At 38.9% G+C, this 21,145-nt stretch overlaps 1 protein-coding gene across 1 annotated transcript in view; it reads left to right on the top strand.

Moving 5' to 3' along the window:
- Window positions 1–21,145, top strand: part of CPA6 (carboxypeptidase A6) — an 80,744-nt gene that overhangs the window by 17,412 nt on the left and 42,187 nt on the right. Inside the window, exon 2 of the mRNA XM_017812388.1 lies at window positions 18,630–18,705. Within this exon, the coding sequence (XP_017667877.1) occupies window positions 18,630–18,705 (76 nt within the window). The remainder of the gene's footprint in view (window positions 1–18,629; window positions 18,706–21,145) is intronic.

The raw sequence follows: 21,145 nt of genomic DNA, 5'->3' as shown, positions 1-21,145 counted from the left end.
GCTCTTTAAAGGATTTTCAAAGGCAAGTTTTAGGTGTTGCTCATTAAACGTGAGCATTAAGGAGATTTACAGCATCAGGAATCTCTTCACTTTCACATCCCAAGTGACAGCAAATGGCAGGCTAACAGCCACCCTGCTCTGCTCCCTAAACTAGCCATGGGTCTAGTGTATTTCTGTATTATACCGTATTTATCTGATCATGTGTGATAGCATGATCATTTATAAGAGCAAGAACACAGTACTGGGATGCCACTTACTGCTGCAGAAAACTATATCAAGCTCTAGCAAATTACCAGGCTTCCTGTAGGCAAATAACACCAAAAATACTCATCTACCCAGGGAATTAAGTACCTGTTCACTTTATCTACAGAACTGATAGTCTCTTTCTCTTGGCAATTGACCTTCAGAATAAATGTGAAATGCAAACCTTGGAGCATATAAAGAGCTCTTAAAATCTACCAAATCACTTAGTAAAATCCATCACTTTTGGCTCAGACAAAATACTTCGTAATTTAAGGCTGAAATTTATATGTTACTCAAAAATAGTAATATGAATACTGAAAAAAAAAGAAGCTAGAAACATTAGAATTAGTATTTAATCTTTTACAGCACTTAATTTTATAAGTTAGGCTAATGACATGAGATTCTAAAATGTGTGAGAACATGGAATTTATGGGTTTGCAAAAGACCTTTAGAAAGCTATGTACATGCATAACCAGATCATTAAAGTATTTTATGGAGAAGTTTTGAAGAAGAGTGCTTTGGTTTCATTGGCACTTGCTTAAAACTGTAACATTTCACATAAGAATCTAATGTGGAGCTGAGAAAGCTAATTTTACACATTTAAGTATGCACTGACTTTGATAGCATTCAGGTATCGGTGTAACATAGTGCCCTTGTAGGCAGAAAACATCTGTCATGTAGAACTAGCAAAAACAAAAGTTACTGTGGATGTTTTTTGGTTAAATTGGCCCTTGACAGAATAGAAATTTCTGGGGGTTTTTCATGCTTTCACTGATGCTAAAAAAAGAGGCAGCAGAAGTATTTAAAATATATTTTAAAAATAATTTTCTGGAAACTAAATAGATTAACTTCCTTATTATTTCTCTGGAAATAGATACATTTCCTGAGTAGTTATTGACAAATTAGGACTTACCTCAATTACTACAAAAGTCTCAGGCTGAAATCTCTCTCACCAGAAGGCAGGATGACTTGTAGCTTGTGTGTTAATGACATGGATTTGAGTGGGGAAAAAATGTTTCCTGCAAGCAGTGGTGTAGGATATACATCCACCCTCTCAAACACGTGATCTTCTGTGGGAAAAATTGCCCTCCATTAGTTATCCTGCCTTTGGTAAATTTAAAGTATGAAGTTTGATTAAATTTAAATCTAAGCAAAGATCTACTTTTAAGTCTTATCGTGTATGGCCAGTCTTCGCGAATGAAGATTTGGGAAAGGTCTTTACCCTTCGAGCCTGCGCAGTGGATTTTTTAGGTGAGACCCAGTGTGCGCTGAACTGAGCCCACCCTTTATTCCTGAGGTTCATCTGCCGGGGCCGAGCAAGCTTGGACAGTGGCAGTGAGGTCCTCAGGACGTAGGTTTGTTTAGAGTGACCTTCTCTTAGATGTATGGCCTTACAGGGCTGACGAGCTCCATCTGCCCGGGGGTCTTTTCCCTGACCGGGATACGAACCCGGGTCGCAGCGGTGAGAGTGCTGCATCCTAACCACTAGACCACCAGGGGACCCCTAAGTCTTATCATACTGAGTCAAAATAACCATTCCTTCAGGTTATGTCTGTGTTAGCAGTTAGTGCTGTGTAGACAGATAGACAATCTGGTTGGGTTTTGCTTCAGACCGGTTGATCTCATCCCACAGACTGAAAGCTGATTTGAGGTTGGGACACATTACATGTACCCCAAGAGCATCTCTCAGTCTCTGTTCAATCCAGTTTATGCACCCTCAGACTGGTTCTATGTCTGTCACGAAGCCAGAGGCTGTGTTGTAGTGCCAACCATGTTCGTACGAAGGGACACTCAGGTTTGTGTCAGAAGTGCATTTTTGATCCGAATTAAAGTGTTTATGTAGCGTCTGTCCCTCTCCCAACACTAATACCTAAAGAATAAGGTGTCTGAAACATTGCAGCTGTTAAATGGTGTGCCTTCTGCAAAGATTTTTTCCTAATCTCCATCATTTATCATTGATAAAGATACTGAGATCTCTGATGTGTCTTGGAGGAGAATATGAAATTGTTGCATTTGTGATCACTTGGTTTTGTAATTTGTGGGTGTAATAGGGAGTAGCTTCCATCCAGAGTGGTCCACAATTCCTTTCTTTGTACATTTTTAAAAACTTTACTCAGCCATTGGCTTCTCTTTCAGAAGAATACTTTCACATTGTAATTAGATTTGTATTGCCTAAAAATGAATTATCTGCTCTATACCAGGAATGTATTTAAACTAGCAAAATTTTTCCTCTCCTTTGCTTTGTGGATCAGAAAACATAACTGTAGAAACAAATGCAGTTACAATAAAGCATTGCCATATACCGTCTGTATGTTGGGACCTCTATGCTGAAGGCTGTCATGTCAGTAAATATACAGAGCACTTCAAATCACTGTCCTCAGAGATTAGAAATCAGTTGACTGACTAACTACTAAAGCAGTTCAGGATCATTGATACCATTTCTTTTGTTAGCTGAGGACTGAAGTGAGTCATATTTAGTGATCACTATTTTTCCTTCAGTAAAAAGTTACATTGGGGGAAGCAAAACGTTTACCTGTGTATACCTGAGACACCCATCTGAGTGGACTTAGGGAAATTGTCTCATCATCCTTGGCTTCAGTGGCAGGTCTTGTGTGTGTGGCTGGGAAGCGCCATGTGGTCCACTTGAACCGACAGCTGTGACTGCAGTGTGGTGCCCACCCTGGACCATCTTGCTGGGTGCTTTTACTTCTCAGCTCCTGCTGTGAGACAGCTGTGTATCACCAGGAACCAGCCCTACATATGTTAGCTATGCATACACCACACCCAACATAAAAATAGAAAAGCGTAAACTCTCAGGATGCATTTCTTTCTTCAATTCACTTGTGAAGGTGTCTTTTCAATCTTTCCTTTGCAGAAACCAAGGCAATTCTCCAATAACAGAAGTGCTTTCACGTTTGAAGTTAGGAGTCATATTACCATGAGTGGGCTCAAGAAGTGTAGGGCAAGTCCCAGCAGCCCTGGAGAGGTTTTTGAGGCTGAGCTAAAGATTTAAAAGACACCAACTTGTGCCCTTGGCAGCTTCCGTTGTAGTAAACTGAGCACAGCTGTCACAGCTTCTTGCTTGAGGGCATAGGGGGAAAACTCCCCTTACACACCACACTGTGTTAATCTCCACATTATTTCAGGTTTTTCATTTACTGATAAAGAGTGAACAGATTCTGCAAGGGCAATTCAATGTGCTTCAGCATCTCACTGCTGTTCCTTGTGCAGGTGACGCTGTACAACCAAGAATATGGCTGGCTGTCACCTTCTGCAGGTACATCTAGCTGACTCTGGGCAAGAAGACTGGCCCAAAATAGAGATGCTTTGATAAAGATTAACCACCTTTTGACCCATACTGATCTTCAGATAATCTCAAAGCAAGTTTATGTTGCATATGCCTTCTGGAAGCACATCAAGAGGGTTTTAAGGAAATTTAAGTGCTTGAGGCACAAAGGAAAGGAAAACTGAAGCATCTTGCTCTAGGCATCATGGCAGAAACAGTTGCTGGAGACAGGAAACTGGCTCTTGTCAGTGGGATTACTGTGAATATCTGAGGTTCATGCAATATGGCCCTTCATCCAGCAACATTGGACTGTTTGCTGCATCTGTAATGTGGTAGTTATTCAATTAATACTCATTTGTACTATGGGATTCTTAATGTTCAAGACTGTACTTCTTGAACTAAAATGCTACCTCAGAGCTTTGTGTTTACAAAAACAAACAAAAAATTCACTGCTTTTCTCCTTTTTCTTTCACATTGTTCAGCAGCTCCTTGTTGCTGTGCTGAAACTGCCTTATGCAGCTTCTACTTGACATCACTTTGGTGTGAATATTTTAATCTGTTACTTCCTTGCATTGTTCATTTTTACTGTTCTATTTCCCAATTGAGTAGTATGAAAAAGTTTGGAAATCTACTACTGAAAAATATTTAATTATTATTTATTTTATATTTATATTTGCTCTAATTATAATATTAATAGGACTTATTAACATCACTTTTGCTGCTTCTGTAAAAAAATAATTAAAAGCAGATGATCTAGTTCCAACCCTAACCATCATTTTCAAGCTGTGTTTCAGGTGTAGACTTTTATTCCAAAGTGCTTCAGCTCAGTAAGCCTGCTGGTCTAATGGAGAGAACCTTGGTGTTGGTAGTTTTGTTGGGTATTACATCTAACTCAGACTACAGTCAGTATATTTTTAAACAGAAAAAAGAAGAAAAAGGAAAGCCACCAGGATTGAAAATGTTGCAAAGAGGGTTGTACTGCAGGAAGATTTATCTGCCCATGCCATGTAGGTATATTTTAAACAAATACCAGTAATGGATTATTACCTTATGGATTTCAGGGCAATAGACATCCTGCAACAAACATTTTGCCCCAGCATCTGCAGATCACAGATGTCAGTAGAGAGGAAAATTCACAAGCAGGTTCCCAGTTTATGCAAGCAGGCATAAGTCCGTTCACTTGAATAAAAAAATGTGTATTAACACCAACAAAAAAGAAAATAACACCAATTGCTTTTGAATGATATTTTAAGAAAGTATTTTTACTTAAATATGTAATATAAATCTTTATCCTTGCAGTCATAAACACAGATTGCCATGAAGTTAAATATCAGCACAGTTATAATATATGGACCTCACAGCACAGTTATAATATATGGACTACATTTATTCCTTAGAGAAGTATTTTACCTCACTTTAGTTACATAAATAACCTCACTAAGACCTGTTAATTTATTCATTGCCTGTTAATCCTTATTTGTCACCCTTATTTTAAAAATATACATTTATCTTCTGCTAATGAGGAACAGGCATAAAAGTCAGTCTCAGCTGGCTCGAGGAAGCATGTCAGAATGTGCATTAGGTTAGTGTGCAAAGCTCAAAATAAAGTGCTCAAAGCAGTCATATCCCTGGAATCAGAGATTAGCAATTTCGTGAAGAAAAAAGGGAGGAAAAAAGCAATAAAACATAAGGCATAAGGTAAAGCTGCCAGACAAATATAATATCAAATAGCTTAACTATATTGTGCTCTATACTGTACTGGACTTCTAGAAGGTGATTCATATCTTTATCAACCTGAATAGTCTTGAGATGCCCATCTCTCACTGTGGGCTGTACTGAGTCATGTGGAATGGACCTGGGCCTGTAACACAGGTGCTACAACCACCTGAAAGAAAACAGCTATTGAGAGGTGTTTTACCAAGATACCTGCCTAAGGTCATTCTTTTTACAAAATACTCTCTCTCAGCAGTTCAGAATTGTGGTTGGTCTATTAACAGAGTCAGGGTGGTAGAAAGGGCAACGTTTTCTTACATGCCTACAAACATTATCTCCCATCTGTCTTCATGATACAACAAAATCATTCTGTCTATTCATGGCACCGTGATAGAAAGTGTGGCAGGGTTACAGCAGGGAAGCTCAGGGAAGACTTGTGGAATGGGCCTCATTTTCAATTGTATTGAAATTGTGACAAGCTCAATAGGTACAGCTAAACTGACCATTATTATCTTAACCACAAACAGACTTTACACTTTACTGCTTTGGGAAATCTTACTGTGGCATCCTCTATGGTCGGGCTATGAGCAAACCAAGAGGGACAAAAGTTTCTGCAGAACTCCAAATTGTCCCACACAAACAAGTATTAATACAATCAAGATGTAAATATCTCCAATATTCCCTTAAGTCAGAAGTGATTTTGTAGAGAACTGACACAGCTTTAATCTAGTAGAGAAAAATTATTTCTCAAGCAGTTTATAAAAATGGCAGAATATAATTGCCTTAATGGATGGTGCAGCTGCCTTACAGGAGCTGTCTTCAGAGAATAATTAATTTCATTTCCACTAAAATATTTATATCCCTCCCCAAGCCTTCAGTTTGATTTTGTGTTTCTATAGCAGTCTGCATTTGGTGTGCTTTTGTTTTCTTCAGCACTATAGGTACATTTTTCAGTGACAGGATAGCAGGTCAGTTGTCTATGATACTCAGGACTGGTTTGAGGAACAAGAGAAAAAGAATTTGTTCAGGAAAATCCAGATCAAAGGAGAGTCAGGATGTGCATATCAAGAGCAAGTTCAAAGATACAGATCCATCAAATCATGCATAGCTATCTTGTTTATGTGTGGCTGTGTTATACACTTCCTTCCCATCCACTACTTGCTGTTAAGTGAGACTGCAAACTTGCCATCTAGTATAAACGTGTTTAATGGAGCATCCTGACATCTCTTTTTATCAAGACACGTAGTTGAGTATGTGTAAGAACTGCGATGTATGTATTAGAACATCATTAGGGATTAAGACAGGGTTATGTGCCTACACAATGCCTCTCACAAGAAAAGACTAAATACCACTTAAGAAATTCACTGCCCTGAGAAGCAGCTGCAGTCACATCATGATCAGAGAGCTCTCTTGGATCACCTTTCATTTTCTAGGCAGCCTGGCCAGGAAGGCCCTCCTCTCTAATTCTTTCCCACCACATTCTCTACATTATTTATCAGTTTTGTTTGTTGGTTTGGGTTTTTTTTTTAATCTTTTACTTTTGACACTGGAAAATAAAACAGCCTGGATCCAGCCAAATGCACAGTGAAATGTATGGCAGCCCATCTTAACAAATGCTTGGCCGGCACAGATGTCAGCCCTACTGATAGCAGTGTTGCATGGGTAATCTGCCCCTGAGAAACCCTGTACCAGGTTGGAACCTGAATTTATTACTATAAAAATGCAGAAGGATAAAATGGAGTATCCTGATGGGATAGACAAATGCAAAGCCATTGAAAGTCTTGCACAGCCTTTATAAAGTGAGCCCCGTGTCCAGCAAAGTGAGTCTGGCTGGCTTTCACATCCCTACTCTTAAATACAGTTGACCTCAGGCTTTCCATGGGTGCATCTGAAAGTCCCTTGCTGATACATAAAGTCACGTTATTTTTTAAATAATAAATAAATAAAAAACCACCAACAAAACCTCCATTTTCCCCCTTCTCTAAAAAGTAAACAAACAATATCCAGTATGTTCAAGATGGAGATTATCAAAACAAAGGCACTTCATGTGCCTATTGTGCTCATTTTCACAGCCTATAAAATAAGTAATGAAGATATATATGATGATCACATTAAACACACTTTTTGGCTGTTGTTTTTTTTAATCTACTGATATATTCAAATGCCTCCTGACGTTCAGATCCTGCAAGCAATTAGATGTACTGTTAATTTTACTGCATATTTACATGCAGGTCCTAGAGTTGGTTCCACATGTATTTTCTGTCTTTATTCTTATCTGTCTTATTTATGCTTTTGACAAAATATTGATAGAAGTGCTGCAAGCAGTCATCTGAAGAGCTGCTGTTCTGTGAGCAGAGAATGTGACAGGGAGGGCCACACACCCAAGCTGGCAGCATGGGCTCTCCAGAGGGGCTGTTTCCTTGCTTTGGGCAGATTATCAAGTAACTCATATGGTATCAGAAACAAATGGATGTAAACCCTGTGTTTCTAAAAAAAATGCTGGGAAAAAAGTTACAGAGCTTGAAAACAGCTTAAATGCATGTATAAGCAAAAAGACTACATGCATCCATAAAGCTGCATGGAGCAGCTGGATAAGTGTTTTCCTCTTTATATGCTAAAAGTGTCCCACCATGGAATGTTTTTAAAACTTTTCTATAAATTAATCACCATGGAAAAGTGGTCCTTAAGAGAGAACATTCTGTGAATCCTAAGGTTGCTCTTTGTAGTACTACAACTAGTTCCAAAGTGTTGTTTTGAATTCCCATATTAAAAAATAAATAAATCTGGCCTCTATATGCATATTATGAAAATGTAAACATTAAAAATCTGCAGCGGTTAGTAAAATAACACTTCCTATTGCAGGCACATGCATACTTAATTTGCTTATACTTAATGGGAAATTGGATTGATTTTCGTAAGGAAAGATGGGTCAGTAAATACCCTGCAATTTGAAGGACACATGCTGCAGAATTGCAGCTGCACTTTTCAGTGCACGATTCTTTAAAGCAAAATGAAAAATTTTTCATAAAAATTACTTCTTTCTTCTGCTTCACATTTGGTTTCCATGTTAATTGAAAATTTAATTAAACATTTTTATTTTCAGATTTAATTTTTATTAAAGTCGATTTAAAGAAAACCTGGTGCATAATTAAGCATCCAAAAACACCTCTGAGTTTTTAAAAACGTCTTATTACACAAAATCTGACAGTGTTAAACGAAAAGTGCATTTGTGTGTATTGATTACCCAACAATGTAGGTTGCATCCAGGGCATACACAGACTCTCATCAATGACATGCACCTTGCATCTTTTCACGGGGAAATGGTGGTTGAATGCAGTGCATTGCAGGTACCTGGAATTCAGCTTGAAGTCGATATACATCCAGGTTGTGCGTTAAACTGGGAAATACTCCCAGTATAACTGTAGGTTTTGCAGGCAGCTCGACTTACTGCTAGATTTGTCTCACTGGTCCCTTCATTCAAGGCAGTTGGTAGAAAGCAAAAATGACACAATGTACCAGTGATCACGGAGACCAACTGTCTGGCATTTTTAATTCAAAGGCTCTACCTTACATCTCTGCTTTATATATATTAAATTTACTCCTTTCTTGCAGTATCATTTTCAGTTCATGGCAAGATATTCTGCAGTACAGACTGAAGAGAAGTTTGCAAATACATGACATCAGTCATGACATCAATCTAGGTGTGCAAGGTGTCCCTTTGCTGAGGGACTCTCCTCATCTCCATTGTCAGAAACAGCCTACCTGAACACAGAGTGTTGCATCTCAGGTCAACACTGTCACCTTGTTCATGTCCCTGTGGGGAAAATAAGAGGGCTCCCTGTGAGACTCTCAGTCATCTGCTGTGGTAGGATTTAGCAGTTAATGTCACACATAATTGTTCCTGGGCTTAGCGCTTGCAGACTTCCAATTTCTTTTTCAAAATAGCATCCTAAACTGATGAACAGCTCAGCACCCAGGTCTCTATTACCTTCATCTGAAACACAGGAATAGCTGATTGTGCTGTATCGAAAAAGGAAAAAAAAACCTGCTGCTTTTTTCTTGCATAACCTAGCAAGACTCTTGGAAATCAGTGGAAGTACACCAGCCTACTGTAGTAACAACAACAAAAAGAGAAGTAGACCCAGGATTCAGACATTGGAATGGGCTGCCCAAGGAGGTGGTGGATTCACCATCCCTGGAGGTTTTTAAGATGAGACTGAATGTGGTGCTTAGTGCTGTGGTCCAGGAACCACAGCGGTGTTGGATCAAGGGTTGGATTTGATGATCTCAGAGGTCTTTTCCAATCCAGTTGATTCTATGGTTCTATAATTTTCCTATGTTCAATAAATTTGGTGTATTCCCCAGCTTTGAAATCCATGGATCCTGTCCTGCAAGACTCTGGAGAGACATGTCCTGTTTGTCCTTTATTTAGCCATTGATATTAAAGGTGTACTTTCTGTGAATTAAAATATAAAATCACTGTGTGGAAGCAAACTAGGTAATAAGTCATGATGGAATAGTTTGGGGAAGCTTAACATGCTACAGACATCTTCTGGCAGCAGTATTTCACACCATAACATTTTTTTACTCCATAAATATTTTCATCTTTCTTGCTGTAACTTGCATAAATGAATAAATGCATAGAAAACACTAATGATAAGTCCTAAATTAAATACAAGCTCATCATCTTGACATTTACCACTTAAAATATGTATGAGACAATTCCTCTGATCTCTTTTTTTATACACTTACAGATGCACGCTTACAAGTTACTTGTGTTTCAGGGCTAAGTACAATAATGAATACAGGCTTCCTCCTCCTAATGCTTAAAACCTTTGTACATTCATGGAGCTTGAGGATCAGGGCCTTAAGTTGAGCTAAAAAGATTGCCTGCCAGGAATAACCTAATACTTCCAGACTTGGTCCCATTCAGCAACAGGAATTGCTCCACGCTTTCAACCCTCATTCTCTGTCTTGAATTATCATTACCTAAAAAAAAAAAAAAAAAGTTTTTATTTCCAGTTATTTTCTGAAGTTATTTATTCAAGAAGGGTTCTAGAAATGTGTTAGAAAAACCTGATGGACTTAATGACTGAATTAAAAGAACCAGAGTGAAATGCAATAGTTCAAATTTGAGATCATACATTTGAGATCATTCATTCAGTATTTTCTCCCTATTACTGCAAATCCTTGGGTTGGATCAAGGAGAAAAAAAATAGCAATGTACTATTCAGCCACAGGATGACTGTGAGCTCTAGTGTGTTAGGACCATAATATTGAGTTTATAGGAGACTTTTCAAAGGAGTAACAAAGTTTACACAGTGCTTTTGGTCCATATTTGAAAGCAAAAAAACATGAACAGATGAAGAGAATAGCTACAAAGACATCTGATGAAATCATCTCCAGATATCCCATCAAACAAAATTATTCTCTTATTCTGTGAAATTATTTCTACAAAGATGGAAGTAATTTTGGATTGAATGCGTTGCAAACAATGAGAGGAACAGAGTACTGTTAGAAAAGACCTGCTGATAATAAGATCTTCCTCTTTGCTGTTAAAGGAAACTATATAACAAATTAGGCAAGTTTTTTTCTGGGCTGCCTATAGAGATTCTCTTTAAATTTTGGGGGTGGAGGGAAGAAAAGAAAAATAAATAGAAATTTGAGTGAAGAGCATATCTTAAGAAAATGAAAGTTAAAATTTCTTCTTTTCTGTTTTTTAAAGATTGAAGGATTGTCTGGTCCTTGAGAAGAAGTCGTTAAGGCAGATAAATTGCATATCCTATTCAGTGGTTGTCACAGAGTTGAAAATGTGCAGGTATTTGCCTGCTGTGGCAAGTACAGATTAAGTAAAGGTCATGGTCAAGTAAAACTGTAGCTCATAAAAAGTGAAGTCCACACAGTTTGTGTGTTCTATAATTAAAAGGTTTTCTACAAACTTCAAATATTCTAAAGGAAGGTTTTAGACCTTACACTAGTGTGTGGTAAGCTCTTTATTAGTATCAGAAAATAGTTATTTTATTTACTTCTGGGTTATATGGTAAATCAATTTTAAATATTAAGGTTTAGTATTCAGTGGTGATAATTTAGGCAATTTTATCAGAATACAACCAGTTTAAAATTGTCATTAAAGATTGTAGAAGACTGCTTTCATTGAAAATATAGTACTTCATATTTCCAGGTTTGTAGCTTGACTGAACAACAGCAAGATGAGGTTTAGTTCCAACCTTTGAGCATATTTTACAGTTTCATAGCTGTCTCCAAAGCAAGAGAGCATGGGCATCTCTTGTTTGGACTCTTTGCTGTTCACTATTTTACAAATGTGAATTCATTGTGTGTGGAAAAGCATGAAAAGAAAGAAGTACTATACCTACTAATTTTTCAGTGAACCTTGAAAAATAAGGGTTCTCTGCACACCCTCTTTGCATACAGACAAGACTTTGCCAAATTATCCATGTTATCATGTATAGAAAAAGTTGAAGATGTGGAAAATACTAACTTTTTGGGTGAAAAAGCTTTTTTCTTTCAACACTGTTGAAGTCTATGGAGTAAATGCACAATGCTTCAAGACTTTTAAGAGTTGCAGAATTTTGTTCTTCTGTGAAAGCTGTATTTAGTGCTTTCCATCTATGGTCCCTGCCTTGCTCCCATTACCAAAGACATCAGCAAGCTTAAAAGTCATGAGTTTATTTATTCTCTCAATATCCCCACAAGTTTAAAGGATGATGTCATCCCTGGTTATAGGGGCAGGGAGCTGAACCATGTGTACACCATCAGCTAAACATAGCTCTAAGGCCGTGCTTTACAGGCAGGCGTGCACTCAGAGTCAGGCTGAATGCCAGGCTTTGGCAACTACCCGTGCTTTAAGCACACCTACCAGGACAGAGCCCAGACTCTTTCTCAGGCCATTGAGACAGATGGGGAAGAGAGGGACCAGACAAACCAATCCACCAGCAAATATCTCTAACCAAATACACAGTGTGTGGTTTTCACACATCAATGGCAGCCAACAATGTGGATATAAAGCATATGGAGCTCAGTATAGGAAACCTTCTGCCAAGCCTGCTCTTAATCTCATTGGTAGATGGTCTGTGATAGTTTGTTCATGGTCTTAAAGGAAGCTGGAGTACAAGACGTCTAACGTAGGCCTCTAACACTGAACCATTATTCCCCCTCAGCTTTCTGCTCTTGATATCTAAATTCTGTAACAAACTTCTTTCAAACATTGGATTCCTTTGCTGATTTCGCTGAGGTCAAGAACAGATCTGCTGCACGGAGTCCTGAGATACTTAATTTAGAAACAGTTGCTGCAGTTGTCTGAAAACATACATGCAGCTTAGAATGAACTGAAGTAGCTTTAAAGTTCAGAAAGGTGTATGAGATTCTGTATGGACTTTCAGCATGATGGGAGCTCTAGACGTGGCCCAGCAGGCATGTAGACTAGACTCTGGCCTGAGGTTAAGTGATTTGGGCATGGATAAACTATGGGATATGACATGAGAAATTACTGGATATGACAATGTGAGAAGCTGAAAAAAAATTAAGAGAGCACTGTGAAGGACAACTGGATCTTGCAGGAGGTAAAGGAGGGGGTATTTGAGAAATGGTTGAATTCCACAGGCAGTTGAAAAGGGAATACTGGGGGCATTTTGTGGGCAACAATATCTAGGCAATCCTGTCAGTAATATCATATGAACCTGAGATTACCTAGAAATATCCATTTTGGGTACAGATGTAACAAAGCTGGGACCAATTGAGGAAAAGTAATTAAGGCTGAGTTGTTTATTTGAGAGATGAGGAGAGAAAGCAAGGTACAAGTGTGGGGAACAAGAAAAGGAGTAAAATATTTGGAGCAGATCTAATCAGGTCTGTTCAGAGGCACTGGCTGAGAAGTGATTATTTGCTACTGCCTAATCAGGACATTAAACCAAGCTTGTCTGGCCACACCACACAAGTTCAACATGCCTCTGCAGTCGAGATGAAGAGGGAGGATGGAGGGAAGCTTTATTGTTTGGGTGGAGGAGCACCCAGACAGACAGATGAGCATCCTGGTACTGTCAGGCCCATTCCAGGCCTAACAGCATCACCGTCTACTCATTTCTTCCCTACAAAGCACAGACCAACTCACTGGAGAAATATGTGAGCCATGGGAATAAAGAAGTAGATGGGGCTTATGGCAGAAGCTCATTTAAATGATTTGTTAGCAGAATGATGATGATCCTTTCTGTAAAAGTGGCAGTGCTTCATATAGTATGCCATTGGAAGGATTACGTCCAAGCTAAATGATCATCAGCTGCTTCATGCAAACATGTAATTACAATACATTTCTTAGGAAGGGAATTTGCACAAGTATACATGATGTTTCATTTAGCAGATTACTGCAGCCTCCCCCGGATATTGAGTTAGCTCAATATCTCCTTGTTATCCACTTTCTTAATTTGGTCTGTTTGTTTGTCTTAGGTGTGTATTGGTCTTGCTATTTCTTTTCTTTTTTTGCCCCGAATCACTGCCTCCTTACTCTCTTTTATTTGCACACAACTGGATGACACTTGGTGAAGCCATGACAGTATTCATTACTATACACAGTTGGGATTTTTTTTCTGAGAGAGAGGCATGCACTGAAGCAACTTATTCCCACTTGCTGTGTTTAAGCGAGGTGGCCCTGTATCCAGTGCTTCTGAGACACTGGAGGCCAACTTTGCTTGGAAAAGCATCGTTCCTTAGTTGGAATGAAAACTGGAATATTTGCAGACATTCACCTTTCCATACCATCTGTTTCTGGGATGAAACTGTTTAAAGGAAGAGTGCTAGTAATACAGCATTGCTTTAGTCCATAAGGTTTCCTGCTTGGGTAAAGAAACTCTTTTTGCACCTGAAAAAAATCCGTGAAAATCAGATATCCCATGCCTGGGAATTAGCAGGCAACTTGCATAAAAGTTCAGCTTTCCAAGAAGTCATCTGTGCTATACTGATAAATATAATGCAATAACATATTTTGCCTCCTCAGCGTTTCTGCCTGCAATACCCAAGCATGTCTTTTTCATTAAAAATTATAGATTATCTAGCTCTTCCTTATACTAGGAATGGCATCAGTTTTCCAGCCTTAATAACTAAAAGGCAGAAAATATAAGCATTGCTATCTAGACAATACAAATGGTGTTCTCTTCTGTTTGGATCAGCATCTGCTGTAATACAGAAAACCATAATGAAGGGCTCAGGAAGTTTTGTAAAATTCTCTTTCCAGATGTCCCCATCAGGTCTTGGGAAGAAGCCCAGCCATATTTAAGTCACTTGATTTTGTAACAGGACTGAGTCCCTGCTAAAACTCTTCATCCCAGTAATGAAGAGAGGAAAAAACATTAATATTTTAATATTGTTTAACCTTTTGACTATCAGAATTTAGTGGAGAAAAAGTAATGAAGCTATTGATCTTTCATCGCGAGTGATATCTTATGGCATATTGGGAGTTGACAAGAGGCTCTCATGTTGTAGCTCTTTTCAGATGTGTTGTTCAGCCTTACTGAACCACTTAAGTGCAACAACTAAGGCATCTTGTTCTCAAGAACTATAGTCCCTCCTCTACTATTAGGAATGGATGCCTATAAGTGGGGATTTATTTTCTTTGCTATTTTTCTATAGGTATTTGATTTATAGCAAATCAAATTCCTTAAACTGTGTTTAAAATACTTGTAAAGCCTTTGTAAACATACTTTTATTGAATTCCATGGGAGAGCAGAGATCTGATTAAGCTTCACATTAGTCAGGAAAATAAAACAATAAGAAGGATTTTCCTGGAGGAAATGAGGAATTTACATAAATGCAGTTCATGCCATGTGACTTAGCAGGGAAGTTTCATGAGAGAGAGCTACTAATTCCATCAGTAAAGAAGTTATAGATGTGCTGCAGAATGATTTCATTGAATCCATCTGGTCTGTTCATAGATGACTAAAACTATGAAGTAAATGGAAAAGAAGTAAATGAAAAAGCCAAAGATATAAACCAATAGGTTTTAGTCTCCATTGGCGTCAGGGAGTATCACCCTTCCTAAAGCCATGTAGTATATTCTGTGTTTCAAAAGCAGCTGTGTAATTTTTCATGCTGTTCCTGAAAATATAAGAGGGTAATGAAGGAAAAAAAAAAAAGACATTGCATGTCAGTGCTGGTCAACAGCTGGTCACCCATTTTGCTCAGACATAAGGCTGTCCCTGGGGACATCAGCCGTCTGGCTTCTACTCTTTGCTCACTACTCTCATTCAGTCAGTCCATTTACTAAAGCTTGTGTTTTGCTCTTGGCAAAGGCTTTCAACTGTGTTTACACAAAATTCTAAAGATCTCATTTAATCCTAGCTTTAAATTCTATTAGCCTAGTTGCTAGGGATAAATTGAAAGTTTGTCATGGTGGACGTAAATTTCTGTATTAATTTCTACAAAATATACCCCTTCCTGCTGTTTGTTTAGAAATTTTAAAAAAATAGCCTTCAAAAAAGAGATTTAGAGACATTATGGTTAGAAAAATAACCTCAGCTGCATAAATCAGCAGATTGCTGACATATGTCTGCAGGCAACACAACTTTCCCTAGATGTATATATGCTCACTTGCTTCTTTTTCTTCAACATCTCAACATGAAGGATGGCAGGGGACCTCACCAAGGGGTAGTCCTTAGTGTTTGGGGTACAGCTGCCATATAGCAACCACATTAGTCCATGATCTGGTAGATTTTGTTGTTGGCTTTTAAATAGTGGGTAGGTTCTTGCATTTCTACCCTGAGTTCAATGGGTATTGCACAGAGTTTAAGGTAATCATTTGATTTCTTTAATGTAAAATGTAACTAGGAAAGCTGTAAAACTAAAAAATTAACTTAGGACTGTTCTTTGATTGGTAGATATCAGCAGTAAAGTCAGATTTGGTATCTGCTTTTTTGAAGAATGTATAATGCTTATCCACTGGCTAGCCAGGTTACAGAAGTGGGTGTTAGCAGAGAGTTCTCAGGAATTCAGTTTATTCCTGCAACTTGCATGCACAAAAATTGGAAGTGCCTTGTAATGGCTTAACCATCTTTTAATAAAATACTAACATTAGCAGGTATGCTAAACTGCTTGCTTGAGCTCTCTAGCAGCAGACCTAGACACATCTTGAGGCATTTCCCAACGATGTGTCAAGTGATCGGTGTGTAATCAAGTGTTCCTCTTTTTTCAGGCAGGTTTTTCATCACATTGGAAATGATAGAGTTACTGAGCTAATGCAAGACAGTTTAGAGTGATGTGTATTAATTCGAGACCATACCTAAGTGATATCCATTCCTTTGAAATTCCATTACAGCTGCATAACACATGCTTAGCTACTTATTTCATTAAAATCTGGTTTTTATATGTTGATTGTACCAATCCTTCCATAAATGTCCAATGAATCTTTATTAGTTACTTTGACTTCACATGTCCTGAGCAATCATTACTTCTTTTTACTCATTTTGTTCTTAACAGCAATTTAATACTCTGAAAGAAGTGAGTAATGGGAAAGAATATTACTATTGTATGTATGATAAATTAAAAGTATCTATTTTCCTTGAAAAGATGTAGCAGTTGTAGTGCTCTAAGAGGCTTATTCTTTTCTGTGTAAGTTCCTATACAGGAGGTTAAACTTGTCTTGGAAGCATAGTAATTTCCCCTAAATTTTTATAGCTGCCAAATTACAAGAGTGCTTTCAGAAATCTTTCTGAGGCATAAACCATTTGTCAAGTAAGGTCAACAGCAGCCAAGACTGAGGTCCACATCCCTGGCTACATCCGTGTTGTTGCAACAATAACCTGGAGTCTAACTGGACCAAAAACTTTAAGGCCATGAAGGAGTTGGGAGGCTTGGGACCTGACTGCAGGGAAAACTCAGCCGGGGTGGGAACCAAAACTGGAGAGCTAAGACAGAAAGAAGGATCAGAGGCCAACAAAGGAGAGCAGATGCTGACTGTAGAGAAAAGACTAAAGAAGAATGGGGGTAAGGGGAAATGATTCCCAGATAGTGCAGAAACTGCAGTACACCAAAGGCAAGACCTGGCACCTGCTTGCTGAGAACAGAAGCAGCTTGGGACCCTCCCTAAAACAGTGAGGCCAGCAGCAGAACACTCACCAGTGGTCTTTCTAGTTAGCCAAATGTCTTCTCATCAGACTCAGAAGCTTCAGTGAAATAGGAGAGCTCACAGTATATTTATGGGACCAACATCTCGATGTCAAGGGAAACTCTACAGTGTAAAATTCCCAGATAATGCAGAAACTGTACATAATTTATTTAAAAGGTATTCTGGCTATTGGATAGAACTGTAGAAATAAAGATATGCATGACCTCCAAGGTCTCTTGAAAGAGGATTATCAAAAGTACAAATTAAAAACCTGAAAAGGTAGGAAAGTTCCAGAATCAACGTTGGCCATGTCAGCCTTCTTGTGTATGGCTGACATCTTAGTTACAGGATCAGCTGCTATATTTTCTGTGGTCTCCAGCCTCCCATAGTTCATTACATAGATGGTAGTCATTGAATGGTCATTCAGTTTCCTGTTTCCTCTTTGCCAAAGGTCATAGAATCACAGAATAGTTTGGATGGGAAGGGACCTTAAGGGTCATATATTTCCAGCCCCCCTGCCATGGGCAGGAACACCTTCCACTCGAACAGGTTGCTCAGAACCTCATCCAACCTGGCCTCAAACACTTCCAGGGTTGGGGCAGCCACAACTTCTTTGGGCAACCAGTTCTAGTGCTCCTCACAGTAAAGAATTTCTTCCTAATATCTTATCTAAAGCTACCTTATTTCAGTTTCTGTTAAAGAAAGTGAATGAAACCAGCTGCTATTACCTAAAATCTTCTGAACATGTATGAGCAGCTATTTACTTCACGAAATTTGTGCAAGCTTTAATGGATAAACCAAAAGGTATGCCCTGATATGAAGATCACCTCTTTTCTAAAATTGTCCCCTATTTAATGCATGACAACACTGGACTTTTCAAAGCCCATTAAAGATTTAAACAAGAAAAAGCAATGTATTTTACCTAATCTCTTCCTCAGAAACAGATTAATTGCTTTGAAAAAAAAAACAGTAGTTTTGATCTGAGGCAGATACTCAGTATGGAAGATGTCAGCTTGAATGGTTTAACCTAGAAGGAATGAACAAAGCATTTACATGGAAATGGAGGGTCAAGATGACACTGATCTATAAAGAGTAAACAATTTCTATGGAAGTGCATAATCCAAGGTGCCAAGTTTAGAAGCAGAGTTCCAGTTCACCTGACATTTTGCAGATGCTGAAAAAGAGCACAATTATTGTAGCTGTCTGAACCTATTTACCATCACGTTGTGCTGCTGCAAAGAGCCTTAAAGTATCAATTTAATGTTCTGTTATTGGCAGTGATAAAGTCATACGAGTTGTTCCTGAGAGCGAGAGGGAAACACAGATCCTGAGGGCTGCATTCAACAGACTTGAGGTGAGTTTGATTATTTTCATCTTCTTTTTCTGATCTTCTTGAAGACTGTAGTCTTCAACTGACTTGCCTTTCACTTGGCACTTCAAGTTATTTTATAATCTCAAAGCAGCCTTTGCCCATTAAATTCCTAATTTCCCAATAAAATAGCATAAGAATCAGATTCATTATGCCTGACAATTTTAACAAGACTTATTGACTTAAAGTAATATAGGAACCACACTCAGAAATTTGCTTTCTTCTCTCTTCCATTTCTTTCTAGCATACATAATTGCATGCTTCATTATCTGACTGATGGTGTTATTTAAAACACTGAGTTAATTCAAGTTGTGAATACACACAGGAATATGGAAGAGGAACTGGCTTCAGTTTGGGAATCTCTCTGGCAGAATAATTTTCTAGAGGCAGTTGAGAGAGTGTCAGCAAACCAAAATCTTTCTTCCCTGGCCTTTTCCTGCAGATGTAAATGTAAAGCAGTGGTCCCACTGTAGCAGTGCAGCATAGGAGCACTCTGCAGCATGCTGTTTGCTGGCACAGCTAGCGAAGGCAGAGGCAGTCTTTCCACAGCAGCATGGCCCACTGTCTTAGAGAATGGGGGAGTATCTGTAAGCCAGGTCTATGGCCCCTACGGCAATGTGGAAAGGACTGTGCCACGCACATGTGCTGCCCCCAGGCACAGGGGAAAAGGGATGAGCCTTGTCAAGAGTTGCCAAAACACAGCCTAACCAGAGCAGAACAAGGGAAGTAACAACTGGATCACTATGTTGTTTGTTTCAGGATTTGAATGTGTGTCCCAGGCTCTGTCTCTTCCCCTGTGTAAGCTCATGTTTGCTTGACCCCAGCAGGCAACAGTTGGCTTCTCCTTGTACCTGTGAAGGTAAAGGAGTTTGAAGGGCAACCTTATAGGCACCAGAGGCACAAGCTAATGTCATTTGGCCCAGAAACTCAAGCCTTCCTTGTGTCTGGTTGGCATAGACAAAGGAACTTGTTGGTAACTTTATCATTCCTATGACATACAGTTTTGGGTCACAGCAGAACACCAGCTGTACCAAAGTGTTTGGAGCACGTGCAGAACCTTTGGGCTGCTCACTGCCTTCAATTTCACCAAACTGTTAGGCAGTCTGTGGTGTATCTCTGTCTCTGTTGCTGAAATGTCACATAAATGATTGTGTTCTCAGTGAGGAAAAAAAGAAGGTGCATATAATTTCCTAGTCCAGTAGTTAACATCTGGGAAACACATACATCAAATCTCTGTCCACATACCAAATAAACCAAAATGAAGATGTTATAATAGCTCTTACACCCTTCTGAAAAACATTCCACCTTTCAGTTATGACAAAGCTTTCTTCCTACCATTTTTTTTAAGAAAGAGGATAGATACCTTAGGTATCTCAGCTCAGGAGAAAGCTTGCTGCTGTGATTACAGCTGTGTGACTGCAGTCAAGACATTGACACCTTACTAGTTTTAAGTAGAAAAACTGAGGCCGTCTTCTTCACATCCGCATTTCTTGACGCTGTGTTCAGTTCGTTCCCCACTCAAGATGCTGTCTTTTGTAAATCCCATTCTCAAGACCCCCAAACTGTGGACATGTTGCATGAAAACTTTCAATGTTCAGCAGAGGTAGTGTCATGATACCTTGCATTACTGCACTTGGCACTGTAATGTCCAACTCTTCTAAAAAATATTGTCTTATATTTGCTTCTACACTGCTTATTAAGGGCCTGACCCTCACCTGTGAATATTACTGTAACACCCTAAAAAGGATAATTTTTTTACTCCCAATTAGGAAAAAAAAATCTAACCATAAACCCGAGAAATACATGTGGAAGCTGGATGTTGCTTTAATTTCTTCCCCCTGGATGCTGGAACATAAAGAGGGAGCACATGTGTTTGTTCCTTTCTCCTCATGTTGCAAACCCTGCGAAGCCAAAAGGTTACTCACCTTCCTGCAACTGTTTCTCATTACAGAGCTCCCTTAGGCTCCCAGAAAGAGATTCCTTCACCCAATTCCATCAAAGTGGGAGCAGTAGAAACTTGAATAAATAATTGTATGCTGTAACTCTTAGAGCAGGAAAATAAAATTTTGGCAAACTGCATTGGAATCTGACTAAATTAGAAAGTGATTGATTCTGTTGAGGCACTAAGATGAGGAGATTGAAGGGAAGACTCAATAAAAGAGAGAACACAGTGACACCTGGTTTCATGAACATAGGCTGGGTTTGGCTGCATGTCAGGTCTTAGGGCTCTTCCATCTGCAGCTGCTTCACTGCCCATCTGCATGCAGTCACACAGAAAGAGACACCTGAGTGGCTAACAAGTAATGGATATGTTTAATATTACTTATCATCTTCTCCCCCACACAAAATCTCAGGTTATTCCCTCATGAAGAAGTGGATAAACAATGACAATCCTCAGAGGTGCCAAGTCCCTACAATACTGGCA

The sequence above is a fragment of the Lepidothrix coronata genome, unplaced genomic scaffold (assembly GCF_001604755.1).
Source record: "Lepidothrix coronata isolate B3197 unplaced genomic scaffold, Lepidothrix_coronata-1.0 Scaffold36, whole genome shotgun sequence".
In the NCBI taxonomy this organism is placed as follows: Eukaryota; Metazoa; Chordata; class Aves; order Passeriformes; family Pipridae; genus Lepidothrix; species Lepidothrix coronata.
Note: the sequence above shows the minus strand (reverse complement) of the source record. Positions and strands in the feature narration are given on the sequence as shown.